The sequence below is a fragment of the Bombyx mori genome, chromosome 4 (assembly GCF_030269925.1).
Source record: "Bombyx mori chromosome 4, ASM3026992v2".
In the NCBI taxonomy this organism is placed as follows: domain Eukaryota; kingdom Metazoa; phylum Arthropoda; class Insecta; order Lepidoptera; family Bombycidae; genus Bombyx; species Bombyx mori.
Window position 1 is genome coordinate 11,762,311 of NC_085110.1, and position 17,302 is coordinate 11,779,612.

General features: G+C 45.2%; 1 protein-coding gene across 1 annotated transcript; it reads left to right on the forward strand.

Annotated features, from left to right (window-relative positions):
* The first annotated feature begins 9,947 nt into the window (after positions 1–9,947).
* LOC119628442 (polyhomeotic-like protein 1) lies at positions 9,948–12,110 on the forward strand. The gene has a single exon (XM_038010569.1). It carries the CDS (start codon positions 9,948–9,950, stop codon positions 12,108–12,110), a length of 2,163 nt encoding a protein of 720 aa, XP_037866497.1.
* The last annotated feature ends 5,192 nt before the right edge of the window (positions 12,111–17,302 follow it).

Here is a 17,302-nt window from a genome sequence, read left to right on the forward strand (position 1 = left end):
AACAGTGATTTTCCTAATTACATTCATAAAACATAAATAAAACCAACTTCAAAGGTATGAAAATAAATTTGGGACAATAATTTAAATAAATAACCAATTTCAATACCACATTGATCAAATAATCCAGACAAGAGAAAAGTTATTCGAAATTCGACTTAAAAAAATTAGGTTAGTGTAATTAACTGCTAAAGGTGCCGCGATTTTGTTGGCGGATAATGAATGGGCATTCGCACGCATTTGATAAGTTCAACGCATTATTGTCCGTTTTAACTCGACACCTGAGTATTTTAGTAAAAGCACCTTTATCGTGGTTTGATTAAGGTAGCGAAAAGGCCCATCGTATGTCAGATGATGCTAGTTGTATCAACTCAGTGGGGAGTAGCGTGGGCAGGTGGCTCGAAGGCCGCCACGGAATCGGGAGCGCGTCACCTCCACTTAATTGATTCCAATATGCGATTCACGATAAAATTGCCTTTAAAAAACTGATTTTGTTCTTGGCAAATATGGAATTATGGTGTGTTCGAGGTAAGGCTACGCTTTTGAACAAAAAGCGTTATGAGTTAAAATCTTCCTACAGTAAAATGATTTCAAGCTTTAAGACAAAAAAAAAAAGTGTGCAATTCGAATATTATGTAACGTTAGATTTCTTAGCTCTATTAAATAATTATTCTATTATAGGTTTAAATCACATTTTCAGAATGCAAATCACGGAGTAATTGAATATTTATTTATTTATAGTATAAAACAAAGTGGCTTTCTCTGTCCCTATATCCCTATGTATGCTTAAATCTTTAAAACTACGCAACGGATTTTGATGCGGTTTTTTTTAATAGATAGAGTGATTGAATAGGAAGGTTTATATGTATAATAACATCCATTAAATAGTGGAGAAATCAATAATAAATTACAGTTTCCGAAGCGAAGCGAGGGCGGGTCGCTAGTTTATTATAAAGGATAGTTACTAAAAGAAATTATAAACAGCAAAGGGAATTTACTAAAAAAAAAAAACTGCTGGAAATGATAAAGTACAGTTGCTTGGTGAGCTTGACCGCATCAAAAAACGATGATATCGACTGGCCGACCCGCCGCCGCGTCGCGCTGCGTCCATGTGAACCGATTTAATTGCGACCATTAATCCTCTGACGCGACTGTTTCCTCTGCTCTTTGGCTATTTTAAGGGTCGTCATTTTTCTGTCAATTGAGAGTAATTTGAATTTAGGTTTTTTTTTATTGCCCTTGTAGGCAGACGAGCACACGGCCCACCTGTGAGTGGTTACCGTCGCCCATGGACTTCAGCAATGCCAGGGGCAGAGCCAAGCCGCTGCCTACCGGTTCCTTGTTTTCTGTTACAATCGGTATTTCTCCTGGCTGTGCTAATCAAAATACAATATAATTTAACTTTGTTGAATAGAGTTTTACTTTCATAATTTTGCTCAATATTACTAATTTTACACAATTAAAATTAAATTATTATAACATATTTTTTTAACTCATTCGTGTTTATTTTATATTTATAAAACGTATTTTAAAAAATAATGAATTTTTTTTTTATTAATCTATATTGTCATTCTTTTTTTATTACTATGGTGTTCTCTCTGGAACCAATGACCAATAAAGAACAAAAATTGCATTACCTTTATGTTTAGATGAAAATAACTAAACCTAACTTGCCTAAGCAGTGTAACGTTATTATAAAAAAAAAGTTTTTTTTTAATTAATGATTTAAATTTAAGTATATTTTTTAAAGTTTTTTCATAACCATCCTAGGCATAAACCTTTCATTTGTCGGTGTGGATTGATGACAGATGTATGAAACAAAATATTCAGTTAACAGGGCATTCCTGTGCGTGTGCGTGTGCGTATCGCGTAGTCGCACGCGCGTATAATTACCTGTAAAGGTCGCGTATACACATTGCGCTCCAGAAGCACCGGGCAAGGCTGCCGTTCGGCATTTATAATCACTGTCGTAAGTAATACCATAATTTACAGCTTTACTCGTCAGATACGGCGTATATTAGTTTAACTAAGTTTTCTATCATAACGCCATAATTTTTTGGAACGAAGTTCCTTATGGGACAATACGGAGGGGTACCCTAACCAGGAAAAAACGTCAAGTGAAGTCGTACAAAGCTAAGTCGTACACTGTGTGCATTTAGTAATGACTTAACTTTGTAATAACGTACAAAAAATAACATATTTTTTTATCATTCATTGACCACGATCTCATAGCGTTCGTTTGCTAATACACTTATGCAAACAACCGTAAATGAAGTGTACCACAATAAGTTCGCACGCTACCGAATGACCGTGGGTTGTTGCGAAACCTCCAGCTTTATTTTCTTTATACCTCGAATAGAACTTAAAATTAATATTTTTATAATAAGGAACTTCGTTCCTATCCGGTGTCCCACGACACCACACATCTTTTTTTTAATCCTATGCATAGACTAGGTCACAGCCTACTTCGTTTTGGATGGAACTCATAAAAAATCTGTCAGCATAATCTATAGTAAGATGAGGGTCGAAGTCGAAATAGTATTGTATTGCATTGTGAGCTCGTATGGGTACATACCCCCATCGTGCCTATCTGTCGCATTTCGATTAAAAGGACTCCGGGGGTAGATTCAACGAACCATTGCTCTCGCTAGGGCTAGTTTTAGCGGGTCCTCAAAGGTCTGTGAGCTCACCTAACAGCCCGCGTGTAGTTCGTATACTTAGACTACCGACGGCTAGGTAGGACAAAAATAATGAAATAGGTTGGATATAGGGATCTAAGGATATACCTACGATCAACCATAAACCATGAGCTCCTTTGTCTATTGAATACCATGAAAATATTTAAAATTATGTTCATTTCTTCATATTATACTGTAAATGATCCAACAAATTCTAATATTGTTGTTTTTAAATCCTCAACTTAAACATTTTCCAAGCCATGTAAATTATAACCAGGCGACTTGTTTAAAATCTTGTGTTACATATCACATTAAACGTATGTGCTTATATTACAGTCGTCGACGATACCACATTTGCATTCATAAAATCGTTGAAATATTTTCATTTTCCTACTGTGTCATTCTACGATTAATTTACTGTGGTAATTTAGCTTAAAGTTATCATTGGTGTTTTGCTTCAATATGTTCAATGGTTAAGTGTGCTTGTTGTTATATTAAAGTGTGAAGAGGGAAATGGAAATAGATTATATGTATACAATCAAGCGATGTCGGGTATATTGATATACTTGAGGATATTTTGACATCACATGAGTAACTTCATCCTATTTACTTCTGCCGGGAACGCGTCATCGTTTCTAGTCTGAAAAACGCGACAAGCCTATTTAATACAATTTAGATTTAAACCTGTGTCTGAATGTGGCTTGTGGCACTCACGTTCGATGTCCATGTTCTTCAAAAACCACTTAATGCCAGGCGGCCGTAGGCTAGTCGTAGACAGCTATAAAAATCTTTTATTCATTATAAAAAAAAAACTTCGCTGAAACAAAAATTTATATCGTGTATAACAAGTGAATTAACAATTTTGTTCATAACAAAAAAAGTCATAGCTTTGCTTGTTGATGAAACTCCCGGTAAAGATCATGGGGCGACCTGAGGAGGTTGAGGTGAGACCGCGCGGCGCGCTACCAGCACTCTAGCGCGCTGCCAAGGAGTTGTGATGAAAGGGTCTTGAAAACATCCTTGGGCCCGCGGTCTTGCAGTAGCGAACCAGCTCCACATACCCCGTGCGCCCCCTAGGCGCGGGGACCTCGTAGGAGGATCGGCCCCCGGCCCGAAAAAAAATAATGTTTGTTGATGACAGAAGTCACTTTTTAAACATGACAGCCATGAAGCAAATGGTAATGATTGATGCATGAATGGTTCACCCAAGTCACTAATTCAATAATTTTATTGTAATTGATACATATAAGCTAGCTAGGATAAAGGATAAGACGTCCGGTGCATTGGTGTTGAGCGATGCACCGGTGTTCGAATCCCAGGCGGGTACCAATTTTTTTAATGAAATACGTACTCAACAAATGTTCACGATTGACTTCCACGGTGAAGGAATAACATCGTATAATAAAAATCAAACCCGCAAAATTATAATTTGCGTAATAACTAGTGGTAGGACCTCTTCTGAGTCCGCGCGGGTAGGTACCACCGCCCTGCGTATTTCTGCCGTGAAGCAGTAATGCGTTTCGGTCTGAAGGGTAGGGCAGCCGTTGTAACTGTACTGAGATATTAGAACTTATATCTCAAGGTGGGTGGCGCATTTAAGTTGTAGATGTCTATGGACTCCAGTAACAACTTAACACCAGGTGGGCTGTGAGCACGTCCACCCATCTAAGCAATAAAAAAAATAAAAAAAGCTATGTTTATGTTGCATGCGACTCAAATTTTCCATTTATTTGTACATTTCTGCCAACACTGATGATGCCACTTTCATAAATCTGTAATTACAGTATTAACATTATTGATATACATATTTTGATTTTCCGACAGAGTTTTTAATGTGCACCAAGTTACGCTGTGAGATTATTGCTTGAACTTCAACCTCTTTGATAATTAATTGATACCATGTGTAGATATGATTTTTTCTGTTTGTATTTCTGGTTTCCGATATGTATTCCGGTATTATTTTGTTAAAAATTTTCAGATCCACCAAAATATCTTTCACAAAGATAGTGATTCCAAATGGGAACCAAATCTAGCCCCGCGATGCAATAGTCAAGATTACTCAACTAACGATTCGATAATTTGATTTTGAAATTGATACAAATATTGAAGAGAGGTTTTTAAAATATTTCATTTTCGTCCTATGATTGAAAATGGACCATAATCACTGATCCTGAGGATTTAGATTAATTTTATGTGTCATTTGGTTTTCCTATGATGTTTTAGAAAAAAACGTGACTATATCCAAATTTTTTATCGTTTTTTATTGAGTCCTTTCCTTCCTTTCCTTCCTTCCTTTGAAGTCTTTATCTATTTATTAATACGTAAAGCAAAAACTTTGTACCCCTTTTGACGAAAATTACGCGGACGAAGGAGTATCCCACACTTATAAAGAATATATAGAAGGAGTGCAGAATGTCATTTTTTTTTAAATTATGCATAAAAAATACATTAAATCAATAATAAAAACACTACACACACTACCATGTATTTGACACAACACACATATATATATATATATACTTTTTGTTTATTGTCAAACTTTTGTTATTGTTAAAGTCTGTGGTCAAATTGAGAGTAAATTGATTAATATTGTTTGTCTTTAATATTATTTGTCCATAGTCTTTAATAATATTATTTGTTGCTGTTTGTTGGAATGCTCGTTCTCTCGCTCTTTAGGGCTTTATTTAATACGAGTATGAAGTTAAAATTTTTATGTAGAAACAGTTAGGTTGCTCTGTTGTCGGTATAATTTTTCGGAAGAGATATGTTACATTTAACATAGGTACCCTTTTTTTCCTACCTAAGCTGATAGGCTTGAGAAGCTAGGAAACAAAAAAAACATACTCCATTGTACTTTTCGAAACTTGTTGAAAGAGGAAGTATTTCCTCTCACTGACAATAGGAGAAAGCCTTGTAAGTCCTTTGAAAAAAACAGAATATTTAAGATTAAATCAGATAGAGAGTATCTGCATGCTTAAAGTTGGTTTGAAATGTCGTAAAAGATAAAAGTGCAATATTTATGTTAAGCTAAAACTATAATCTATTTTTACTACACAGCTATTAAAGTATAAGCAATTACTTGAAATAGGATTTCAAATTTTGTGTCTGCGATGATACCATTTATTGGTTTCAAAGTATCTTTGACGGCGAACTCGTATCGGTGAAGACATAAACTTTTACGATTTCAATTACTTGAAACTCGCAAGTGGACATCATATCGATTGTATGTTTAAAATAAAAAAAATATTTTATGATCAGTGCAAGAAGCAACTGATAATTTTATGCAATGCATTAGGCAGTTTTGAAAAAAATCAGACGAGCTTTGTAAATTATGAATTGTGTTTATTACTAAAATTCCCTTAACATTGGCAATGATCATTTTGTTCCTTAAGTTTTAATATCAATATACTTAGTCTGGCCATAAATACTGTTACAATTAAAAATAAACAAAATATTACATTTGAATTTGGAATCTGTCATTTTTATATGATTGCTCATTGAGTTTTTTTTCATTTTGGTGCCAATACATTGTACAATATTTTTCGATATTAAAATGGAGTGAGGTGATAAAGAGAACCGAATCGCTATGCTTGCATTACACAAACTAGGTATGGAGCCAAATGCAATTTTTAAAACTATCCATACGCTTAGTGTTAGTAAAATGTTTGTGTACCGGGCTATTAATAGGTGCAATGAGACCTCCTCTGTTTGTGACAGAAAAAGATCTGGCCGTCCACGTAGTGTTCGTATGAAAATGGTGGTCAAAGCAGTAAGGGAAAGAATTCAAAGAAATCCTGTCCGAAAGCAAAAGTTTTTATCTCGGGAAATGAAGATAGCACCTAGAACCATGTCGCGTATTTTAAAAGATGACTTAGGACTTGCAGCCTATAAGAAACGTACTGGTCATTTCTTAACTGATAATTTAAAAGAGAAAAGGCTGGTAAAATCGAAACAACTACTGAAGCGGTACGCAAAGGGAGGTCGTACAAAATTTTTGTTTACGGATGAGAAATTTTTTACAATTGAGCTTCATTTTAACAAACAAAATGACCGTATTTATGCTCAAAGCTCTAAGGAAGCTTCCCAATTAGTCGACAGAGTGCAACGTGGGCACTTTCCGACTTCAGTGATGGTTTGGTGGGGTATTAGCTACGAAGGAGTGAGTGACTGAGCCATACTTTTGTGAAAAAGGTATCAAAACATCGGCACAAGTGTATCAAGATACCATTTTTGAGAAGGTAGTGAAGCCCCTTAACAAAACCAGCTTCAATAATCAAGAATGGTCTTTCCAGCAAGACTCGGCGCCAGGTCATAAAGCTCGGTCTACGCAGTCTTGGTTGGAAACGAACATTTCGAGCTTCATCAGAGCTGAAGACTGGCCGTCGTCTAGTTCCGATCTTAATCCGCTGGATTATGATTTATAGTCAGTTTTGGAGAGTACGGCTTGCTCTAAACGCCATGATAATTTGGAGTTCCTAAAACAATCCGTACGATTGGCAGTGAAAAAATTTCCCATGGAAAGAGTGCGTGCTGCTATTGATAACTGGCCTCAACGTTTAAAGGACTGTATTGCAGCCAATGGAGACCACTTCGAACAAGCTTTTTATACTTTAAATTGTTTTATATTTATGTATTAATCTAACACACTGTAAAAGTAATAAATGTCATTTGCAATAGAATTTTTTATTTATTTTTATTGTAACAGTATTTATAGCCAGACTAAGTATATGCATGTTATTTGCAGTTTAACACATTTAACACAATTATTTGAAAAAATACACTCTGTATATAGTTTTTGTTTTGGAAAACATGAACAAACGATTACGGTCCGCCTTATTTATATTACAATTCATGATTGTTTCGCAGCCGAAATTAATCCCGATTTCACAATACTTCCTACCACCACTACTCGAGATAGGAATTGATGGAATGAGCAGAGGAGGAAAATAAGTCTAAGCTATACTGGATACGTGACAGTGAAGTAGTCGTAGTGGCTTTTTGTCGAGCGTGCCAACTAGCCCATAGACACAATTCAATGAGTTTCTCGTCGGATCTTCTCAGTGGGTTGCGATTTCGATCCGGTGGTCGATTCTACGAAGCGCACTGCTTTTGCTAGGACCAGTGCTAGTAAGCTCTCTCAAGTTGAGCCCCGTGAGCTCACCTACCAGCCAGTTCGTAGCTGAAATAGCCCCTTAGGCTAACCGTGAATAGGTAGGGAAAAAGTCGTCGTGACAGAAGTTAGCCAAGCTTGCACATGGATATCGCACTTTAAGCCTGCAGATTATTTTGTAAAATACTATGAAAAAAATGGATTTGATTTTATTGCTGATAAAGAAAGGAAACTATTCACGATAATTTCACGTTTGATTTTCACATGGATAGGTTTTACAAGCACAGAAACTTCTTTTCAACTACGATTAGATGCTAAGAATATTTTATTGTATTCTATGAATACAGCTGAATTAGTAATTATGTACATACGTTGCGCTTATAAATCTATATATATATATGTCGTGGATAACGACTTTTAGTAATATTAAGACGGTGGTTTTGATTATTATTTTAAATGATGAAATGTTGTTTTGATAAATATCACAAAATGAAGGGTAGACTCCGTAACGCCACAGTATAAAATGGCGGTACGTGGACAGAGTCGTGGCATTCCGTGTCAGACAGTAATTCCGTCCGTCTCTGTCAGTCAGTCAGTCGGTCAGTCGGTCTGTCGGTATATACAACGAAACTGTCGGTTTACCCTGTCATTGTGAAAGTTGTGTGTGTTGAGTTTCAATAATTATTATTCAAAAAGTTTTATTGACTAAACTGAGTTCAATCGAATACAAGCGATGACGGAACCTACCGCTCAGCCATCCCTGACGTGTGCTGACATATATATATAATGAAAATGAAATGCTGTTCGTTAGTCTCGCTAAAGCTTGAGAACGGCTGGACCGATTTGGCAAAATTTGGTCTTGAATTATTTGTGGAAATCCAGAGAATGTTTAAAGGGTAGATAAATATGAAAATGCTCGGAATTAGATAAAAAAAAAATTGTTTTTCCTTTGATGTGTCCCCCGTCGGATGGATGCCTTTTGTTTGTTTTAAGTTTATTTTATACAAAAGTTTTGGTCTTTTATTTATCGATTGAGGCACTACGACGTCTGCTGGGTCAGCTAGTTATTTCTATATTTTGTACAACAGTGAAATCAACAAATCACTCCTAGAAAAACCTATCAGAAACTATCATTTAATTTTAAAGTACATTCGACGAACAAGCTGTTTCCCAAATTACATGTTTATGCAGTTTGTAATCTTCTTGCATCGGATGAGACTATAAATAAAACTTTCGCGCGATGCAAGCGCGTAAAATCGAAGCCGTGGATGTCTGGAACTCGTCCCTGCGCACCTGCAACAATTTTTATAGTATACATTTGCATTAATTCAATTAGTCCTGTTTCCAACGACGCCGTATAAATGGGTTAGCCGGTAAGTGGTGGGATCTAGCCCGCATGCCTCACTATGCAACGGGTCTCGACTAGATCTTACAAATACAACGTTGATAGTTAACCAGTTATCGGACCAAGAACATGTTTTAATATCGTGATTTAGGTTATCATCATCCTCTATGTCTTACTTTGTTTCATCACGTACCTGCGACCGACTGAGATATATGTACGTTTTTATATTATTATTATTATAGTTTTTTTCATATTAGGGCATATTTCTCCCCGCGGGAGTTGCTGGACTTCTACCGGGCGCGTCCGTAGGTGGCGGATAACGGGCCTCTGGGCTCTATTCCCAGGGGTATCGTCCGGTCTCTCTCGTTCTGTTACAACGAGAGAGACCGAACGACGTGGACCAAAACCAGCTCCGGGGGTTCCAAGCTCTCCTCCCCCTTCACTTGTTGAAGGGTGGTCCTCCTGGAGATGCGTGGGCCTCCACCTTTTATTCTTTTCCTTTTGATTATTTCGTTAATTTATTTACTGTCTTTTTGTTATCTTCATTTGTTTTATTTATATTTTGATTTGTAATCTGTAACTTTCTTCGTTTTACTGTTTGGTTTATCATTTTGTGTTATTCTCTATCCTGTCTTTCTTCGCCTTTGGTTTTTTTTTATTTTTGGTTTTATTTGTTTTATTTTCTTCTTCTTTTCATTTCAATCCTAATCCTAAGCTTTGACACCCGGTGAGAGGATGCATGGCCGGTGGGCGACCGGTCGCTAGGGTGTCCCAGGGGACCGCACCCCGGGCAAAAAACAAAGGGAAACCAATGAAGATGTCCAGTTTGCAAAGAGTAATACCCCAGGAGGGTACCCGCCAAGCGGGAGAATCCCTCCGTACTACCGACTCGTCGGTAGTGCGCAGCCCCTCGTATTCTGGGGGGGGCACAAACTGCACTGAGATAAGGTCCGGGAAGGACGGCGTCAAAAAAGGAGCAGGGTCCTTGAAGGACATAAGTAGGAAGAACGAGTCCGCGAAGGACGTAGTAGCTACAGGGTCCGTTAAGGACAGTGAAGGGAGATCGTCCGGAACCGCTCTCGTGTCTGACGATAGCATGGCCACAGCTGGGTCGGCCCATTCGTCGGCCCGCTCTTCGCCGACACGCAGACAGCGAAAAAGAGTACTGACGATCAGTAGTGACGAGCTTGGAAGTAGTTCCAGCTCTGACGGAGCAGCCTCTACTGGCAAAGGTGGTGTCATGCCGCAATCAAAGAGAGGGCGTGGTCGTCTGCCGACCACTGGTCTGACTGTAGACAAACAGACGTGTCTTAAAACTCAGCGCTCTGAGATAAAAGCCACCGGTAGCATGAGTAGTATGCGCGAAGTAAGAAGCGCAAAAGCCACGGAAGGGAGCTCTAAAAAGGATCCTGAGTGTCGTCTGAAGGAGAGTGCTGCGATGGCCCTGAAGGTATGCAGTAAGCCCGACAACCTGAAGAGTACGTATCAACGTGCCCTAAAGGAATTGGCGGTGACAATAATGGAGGTCACAGAAGAGCTGGCGAACCGTCCCGCGACCCAAGAGACGGAAAGGCTGCGAGCGGTAAACGCCGGTCAGCAGGAGGAGATTTTACAGCTCCGACAGGAGCTGCAGGAGGTACGCAAGGAGCTGGCGCGCATCTCACGGGCTTTGACGTTGTCCAACCCAGTCGAAACCCCAGCCCCAGCTTCAAGCAACACGACAGAGGACCAGGAGGAGCTACGTGTCCAACGCATTATGCGTGCCGTCGGCATCATGGTTGACGCTCGCTTTGCGAGTCTGGAGATGCGGCTGCCCCCGGAGCCTCGCATCAGGCCACCCTTGGCGGCGGATAGACGGAAGACCTGTGAGAAATCGCCAGACCCTCCTCTCATCGTTGATGCTACGCTGGAATCAACATCGGTACAAGCAGCATTGCCGCCCTCCGCGAATAAGAAGACACAAGGCCCTAGACGTAAGACCACGGTGCTAGCACCCCTGTCCGAACTGGGTGCCTTCCCTCCGGCTCCAGTTGTTTTAACCGAAAGCTGGTCCACGGTCACCCGTAGGGGTGCTAAGTCAAGGGGGAAGGTCGTGAGAACAGCCGCAGCTGTTCCACCGGAGGAGAAAGCACCGTCTTCAAAGAAGAGGACGAAGAAGCGGCTTCGAGCTCCGCGTTCTCAGGCTGTGGTATTAAAACTACAGCCAGAAGCCGCAAGCCGCGGCCTTACATATCGGTCCGTCCTTGCGGAAGCGAGGGCAAAGATCGACCTAGAATCGTTAGGCATCCCGGTCCAGAGGATTCGGTCCTCTTTAACTGGTGCCAAGGTCCTGGTGGTAGATGGAGGTGATCAAGTGGAGAAGGCTGATCTCCTGGCGAATAGGCTGAAAGAAATTCTGCCCGCGGAGGGCGTCGAAATCTCCAGGCCATCGGTGACTGCAGCGATGCGCATCAGTGGCCTCGACGACTCGGTGTCGCGTGAGGAGATTACCGATGAGCTCGCCAAAATCGGGGGGTGCCCGTCTGAGAGTATCAAGGTCGGGGAAATAAAGTCCGGTCCAGGCGGGATGGGCCAAGTCTTAGTTCGATGCCCGGTCTCAACAGCTGCGAAAATCGCAGCAGTCCCCAAGCTGAGGATTGGCTGGAGCGTACTCCGCGCTCATTTGTTGGAGGCCAGGAGGCTGCAGTGCTTTCGGTGCCACGAGCTGGGCCACGTGAGCGCACGTTGCCCGTCGTCAGTTGACCGCAGCCGGGATTGCTACCGGTGCGGCCAGGCCGGTTACGTGGCCTCTGGCTGCTCGTTGGCGCCGCACTGCACCGTTTGTGTCTCTGCTGGCAGACCGGCGGACCACGTCTCCGGGGGCAAGGCTTGCGCCAAGCCCCCGAGACAGAGACAACGACGGCAGGATTTCGCCACGCTTGAGAGCGCGCGGAGTCGGCCCGGTATGGCCTCGGCGACACCGATGGACGCCCAGTCATGACAGACGTCCTTCGTGTTCTCCAGGGGAATCTCAATCACTCCGCCAGGGCTCAAGACCTTTTGTTTCAGAGCATGGTGGAGGGATTGACCCACCTTGCGGTGGTTGCAGAGCCATACCGGGTCCTTACGGGTCCCGATTGGGCAGCTGACCTTGACGGCCGGGTTGCCATTATCCGTCGTGGTTGTGTGGGCGCTCCGCCCGAGTTCGCCGTCGTTGAGAGGGGTCGCAGCTTCGTCGCCGTCCTCTGGGCCGAGATGATCGTGGTGGGAGTATACTTCTCCCCCAACAGGACACTTGCTGAGTTTGAAGGCCTCCTCCTTGAGCTCAGCCGCGTCACTAGGAGGTCGCACTCCCGGCAGTTGCTTGTTCTCGGAGACCTCAATGCCAAATCATCGGCTTGGGGTTCCTCGAGGACGTGCCCCAGAGGAAGGGCGGTGGAGGAGTGGCTGGTCGAAAGCGGTCTCGTCATACTCAACCGCGGCACGGAATTCACATGCGTGAGACGTTTAGGCGGGTCCGTGGTGGATGTCACGTTCGCATCGCCGGACGTCGCGTGTCGCATCCGCGGTTGGGCGGTGATGGTTGGTGAGGAGACGCTTTCCGACCACCGTTACATCCGTTTCAGCATCGTTGTGACCCCAGGAGCGGTGTCAACGTCTTCATTCTTCGGTGGAGGCGCGGAGGGTCCTCGTTGGGCCCAGAAGCGCCTAGATGTCGAGCGGCTGCACGAGGCGGCTGTCGTCCAGGCGTGGCGCCTCGACTCACTTGGCGAGCCGATGGACGTACGCGTGGGGGCGGAACGTATGCGCGAGGCCATGTCGCGGGTGTGTGATGCCGCCATGCCCCGCATCAGGGCTCTCGCCCCTAAGCGCCGCGTACATTGGTGGACTGAGGAAATCGCCAACCTGCGCCAGTCGTGCAACGTCAGTCGTCGTGCGTACCAACGGAGCCGACGTCGAAGGACGCATCGAGACCCGGAGGAGCAAGACCGCCTTTACGTAGTGTACAGGACAGCGGTGAGGGCCCTTTGCGTGGCCATCAGAATGGCAAAGGAAGCCGCCTGGAACGATCTACTCGCCTCGCTCGATCGCGATCCATGGGGGCGGCCCTACAGGCTGGCGCGCAATGCGCTTCGACCTTGGGCTCCCCCTACGACCAGCACACTGCCACCCGAGACTTTGCACCGGGTGGTCGGGGGTCTATTTCCGGACTCATCCGGAACGGCTTTCGTCCCTCCTGTAATGGCAACGGTGCAGGTCGCTGACGGCGGAGAGCTGGAAGGTGTGTCCCAGGCGGAATTCAAGGCGGTGGTGGCGAAGATGCGCTCGAAGCGCACGGCGCCCGGCCCCGACGGTCTGTCGAGCAAGGCATGGGCTCTCGCCCTAACTGAAGATGGTTTGGGACCTGCACTTCGAAGGCTTTTTAGCAAGTGCCTCCGAGAGGGCAGGTTCCCGGAGCCGTGGCGTACGGGCCGGCTGGTGCTCATCCCGAAGGACGGTCGCCCTAGAGATGAGCCCTCCGGGTATCGCCCGATAGTCGTGTTGGACGAGGCCGGTAAGCTCCTTGAGCGTATCGTTGCCGGGCGTCTTGTTCAGCACCTGGAGAATATTGGGCCGAATCTAGCGTCCAACCAATTTGGCTTCCGGAGAGGTCGGTCGACCGTGGACGCGGTCTTGCGCGTCCGTGACCTCACCGACCAGGCGTGCTCTGGGGGGGGCGTGCTATTGGCTGTGTCAATCGATATAGCCAACGCCTTCAACACGATCCCCTGGAGTACGATCATGGAGTCATTACGATTTCACCGCGTGCCTACCGGTCTCCGCAATCTGATCGAAGATTATCTCTCAGGGCGGGCTGTAGTCTTCCCCGAGCGGAGTGGGTGGGGACGGAAAACAGTGTCGCGGGGGGTTCCACAGGGGTCGGTACTGGGTCCGCTCCTGTGGGATATAGGCTTCGACTGGGTCCTCCGTGGGGCTAACCTGCGTGGCGTCGAAGTGGTTTGCTACGCTGACGACACGCTGGTGACGGCCCGCGGAGACGACTACCGGTCAGCAGCCATCCTGGCTGTAGCAGGTGTAGCGACTGTGGTGAGTCGAATAAAGAGACTCGGCCTCGAGGTGGCCCTTCATAAATCCGAAGCAGTGTGCTTCCACTCGGCTCGGGAGGGGCCGCCTCAAGGCGCGAATCTCGTAGTCGGTGGTGTCACCATTGCTGTCCAGCCGAAGCTCAAGTATTTGGGCCTTGTGTTGGACAGCAAATGGAGATTCGACCACCATTTCAAAATGCTGGTTCAAAGGCTGATGGGGACGGCGGGTGCGCTGACCCGTCTTCTTCCCAACACCGGTGGATGCAGCGCCGGTATCCGGCGACTGTACCTGGGGGTGGTGCGTAGTATGGCCCTGTACGGTGCTCCCGTGTGGTCGCCCGCACTTACCCCTTGGCCACAGCCGAGAGCGGTGCGAATTGCGGTGCGTCGTGAGGCGCGGCAAGCGGGAGCGGCGAAAACAAATGGTAGACAACCTATGAAGTATGCCACAGCTACTGGCGGTGCGTTTTGCGGTGCGTTGCGAGGAGCGGTGAGAGGCGCGTGACATCTGGCGGCGACGAGCTGCACGATGTGCGAGTGAAACAAATGTACTAGACAATATGGAGGCGGCCACAGTTCAGAGCGGCGCGCGCGGCGGTGTCGGTGGACGCATTGAGGCATCGCGCGACCGAAACAAATCATTTTGTTTTTACCGCGCGTTGAGCTAATAAAATATAATGGATGTGGAACAATTCATTGGTGAAATACTGAGTAGACCAGAAATATGGATGTTAAAACATCCACATCATAAATATAGGCATGTTATAAAAAAAATGTGGGACGAAATAAAACAACTATTTTCTGGTACTAATGGTTTCCTAGATACTCTTGGATAGGATTATTGAAATAAAATTTGAAATTTGAATTGATTTCGTATTCTAGATGCTTGAACCGTTGCTCGATTATTCCGTCTTGATCTGCGTACGCTATTGTGAATATTGGAGTCTCCAAACTGGGAAACAAACTGCTGAAAATCTGCATCTCTGTCTCCATCACTTTCTTTTAAGGCACGAAACCTTTATAATCAATCTCGCGTGCTTTTTGTTTGCCTTTACACTTTTCGTAAAAATACGAAATTTATTAGTTAGAATACCAAACGCGTACTGAATTGTGACACTTGCCCGGGCTAATATTTTGTCGAAAATTATTTGGTCCGCATTTAAACTACCCGGTGGATATGGGCGCATCAAATAATTTTTAAGAGGATAGGCTTTATCAGCAATTAACACGTATGGTAAATTGAGATTTGAACCTGGTAATCTCTGTGAAGGTTGAATCTATTAATAATCTATTTATCGGGATAGTTCTTATATTCCTAATATTCCTAATAGAATACCTAATAAATAGGGTGAAATTCGCCAAGTCCTCTCTTTTTCTAACTGGGTGCGCTCCTATTCTTAATTGAATAATATCTTCAGCTAAGAACGCACTTATTTCAAGGTAATATCGTGCCACTTTTGAAAGGGAAATTTGATAGGGCTTTCTAAATACGTGCACCTCTGACGCCGCCGCCGTCGCAACTAGTCGAGCTGTGGCATACCCCCACAAGTCACACCGCCCGCCGCGCCTCGCAACGCACCGCAAAACGCACCGCCAGTAGCTGTGGCCAGGCCCTTACCGCGCGAAACGTGGCTCTGCTGCTCAGAGCTCAGCGGGCGCTCGCGGTGAGGGTCATCAGGGGGTACCGTACCATCTCTCAGGATGTGGCCTGTGCCCTCGCCGGATCCTTACCGTGGGACCTCGAGGCCGAAATCTTGGCCGCGACATACCGACGGAGAAGACAGTCCTCGACTCGGGAACAGACACCCGGCCCGTCGGTTGTCGATCGATGGAGGCATGCTGCGCGTGGTCTGGCGTATGCCAAATGGAGAGAGCGCTTGTTGGAGGAGCTCGGCCGAACTTCGGCCACTCGTCAGCGCACGCTCGAGGCACTGGTGCCTGTGCTGGAGGCATGGTCGGACCGGCGACATGGTGAGCTCTCCTTTCGCCTCACCCAGGTCCTTTCGGGGCATGGATGCTTCGGGAGGTATCTGTGGAGAGTCTGCGGAAGGGAGCACATCCGGGCTGCCACCAGTGCGGGCACCCGAACGATGACGCTCAGCACGCGCTAGAAGCGTGCCCACGGTGGGAGCACCCGCGGCGAAACCTCGTCGCGGTGTTGGGGCAGGACCTCTCTTTGAGGGCTATCGTCGCCCGTATGGTAGAGGACCGGAGTTCGTGGGAGGCCATGGCTGGGTTCTGTGACTTGGTCATGGCGCTTCGTGAGGCTGAGGAGCGCGAAAGGGAATGGGATCCCTCTTCGGCTCCTCAGCGCAGAAGGCGGGGTGTACGGCGCGTGCGAGAGGCCGCCGCTCAGCCCTCGTAGGGACTATCGAGTGCCGGGTGCGGGGGCTCCCGGCACTCGACTGTTGGTCCGGTGGTGAAGCGGTGCAAGGTGGCTCCTGTGCGCCGCTCACGGTGTGTCGCCCGAGACGAGGTTCTACGGGATTTTCCCGGGGATGAAATCCCGTCTTAACATTGGTACGGGTACCGCCTAAGGCGAGACTTTCGGCGCGCATCGCGGTACCGTAAGTTTCGTGTAGTCGGTGTGGTGGAGCTCGATGGGGTTTAGTCGGTAGTCGTTCTGCGGGGCAAGTGCTTCGCGCGCCTTTTTCAAGGCGTAGTCTCCTGTGAGAAATTGGGGGAGGTGAAGGACCTCGGCCCTTCTCTTCTCCCCTTCTTCCTCTCAGGAGGCGCCGGAGTCCGACATAACCCGGTTCGTTACCCCCCTCGACCGGGTATCCGTAAATGGATTCCCCAGCGTTAAGGGCATATTTCTCGATATCAGATGTACAAAGTCGTCGTAGTCGTTATTTAAACTTTTCAAACGAATCCATCTAAATTTTGTTTTGAATGGATGGATTACATGAATGTATTTAGGTAGGCAGCCGTTTGGCTGTGCCCCTGACATCGCTGACGTCCATGGGCGACAACAACCACTCACCATCAGGTGGGTCGTATACTCGTCCACCTACAACGGCAATAAATAAATAGATATTTTTGCGACGTCTTTAGAATAAAAGAGCATTTTAACTAATTGTTCTAAAAATTACAATCAAGATAAAAA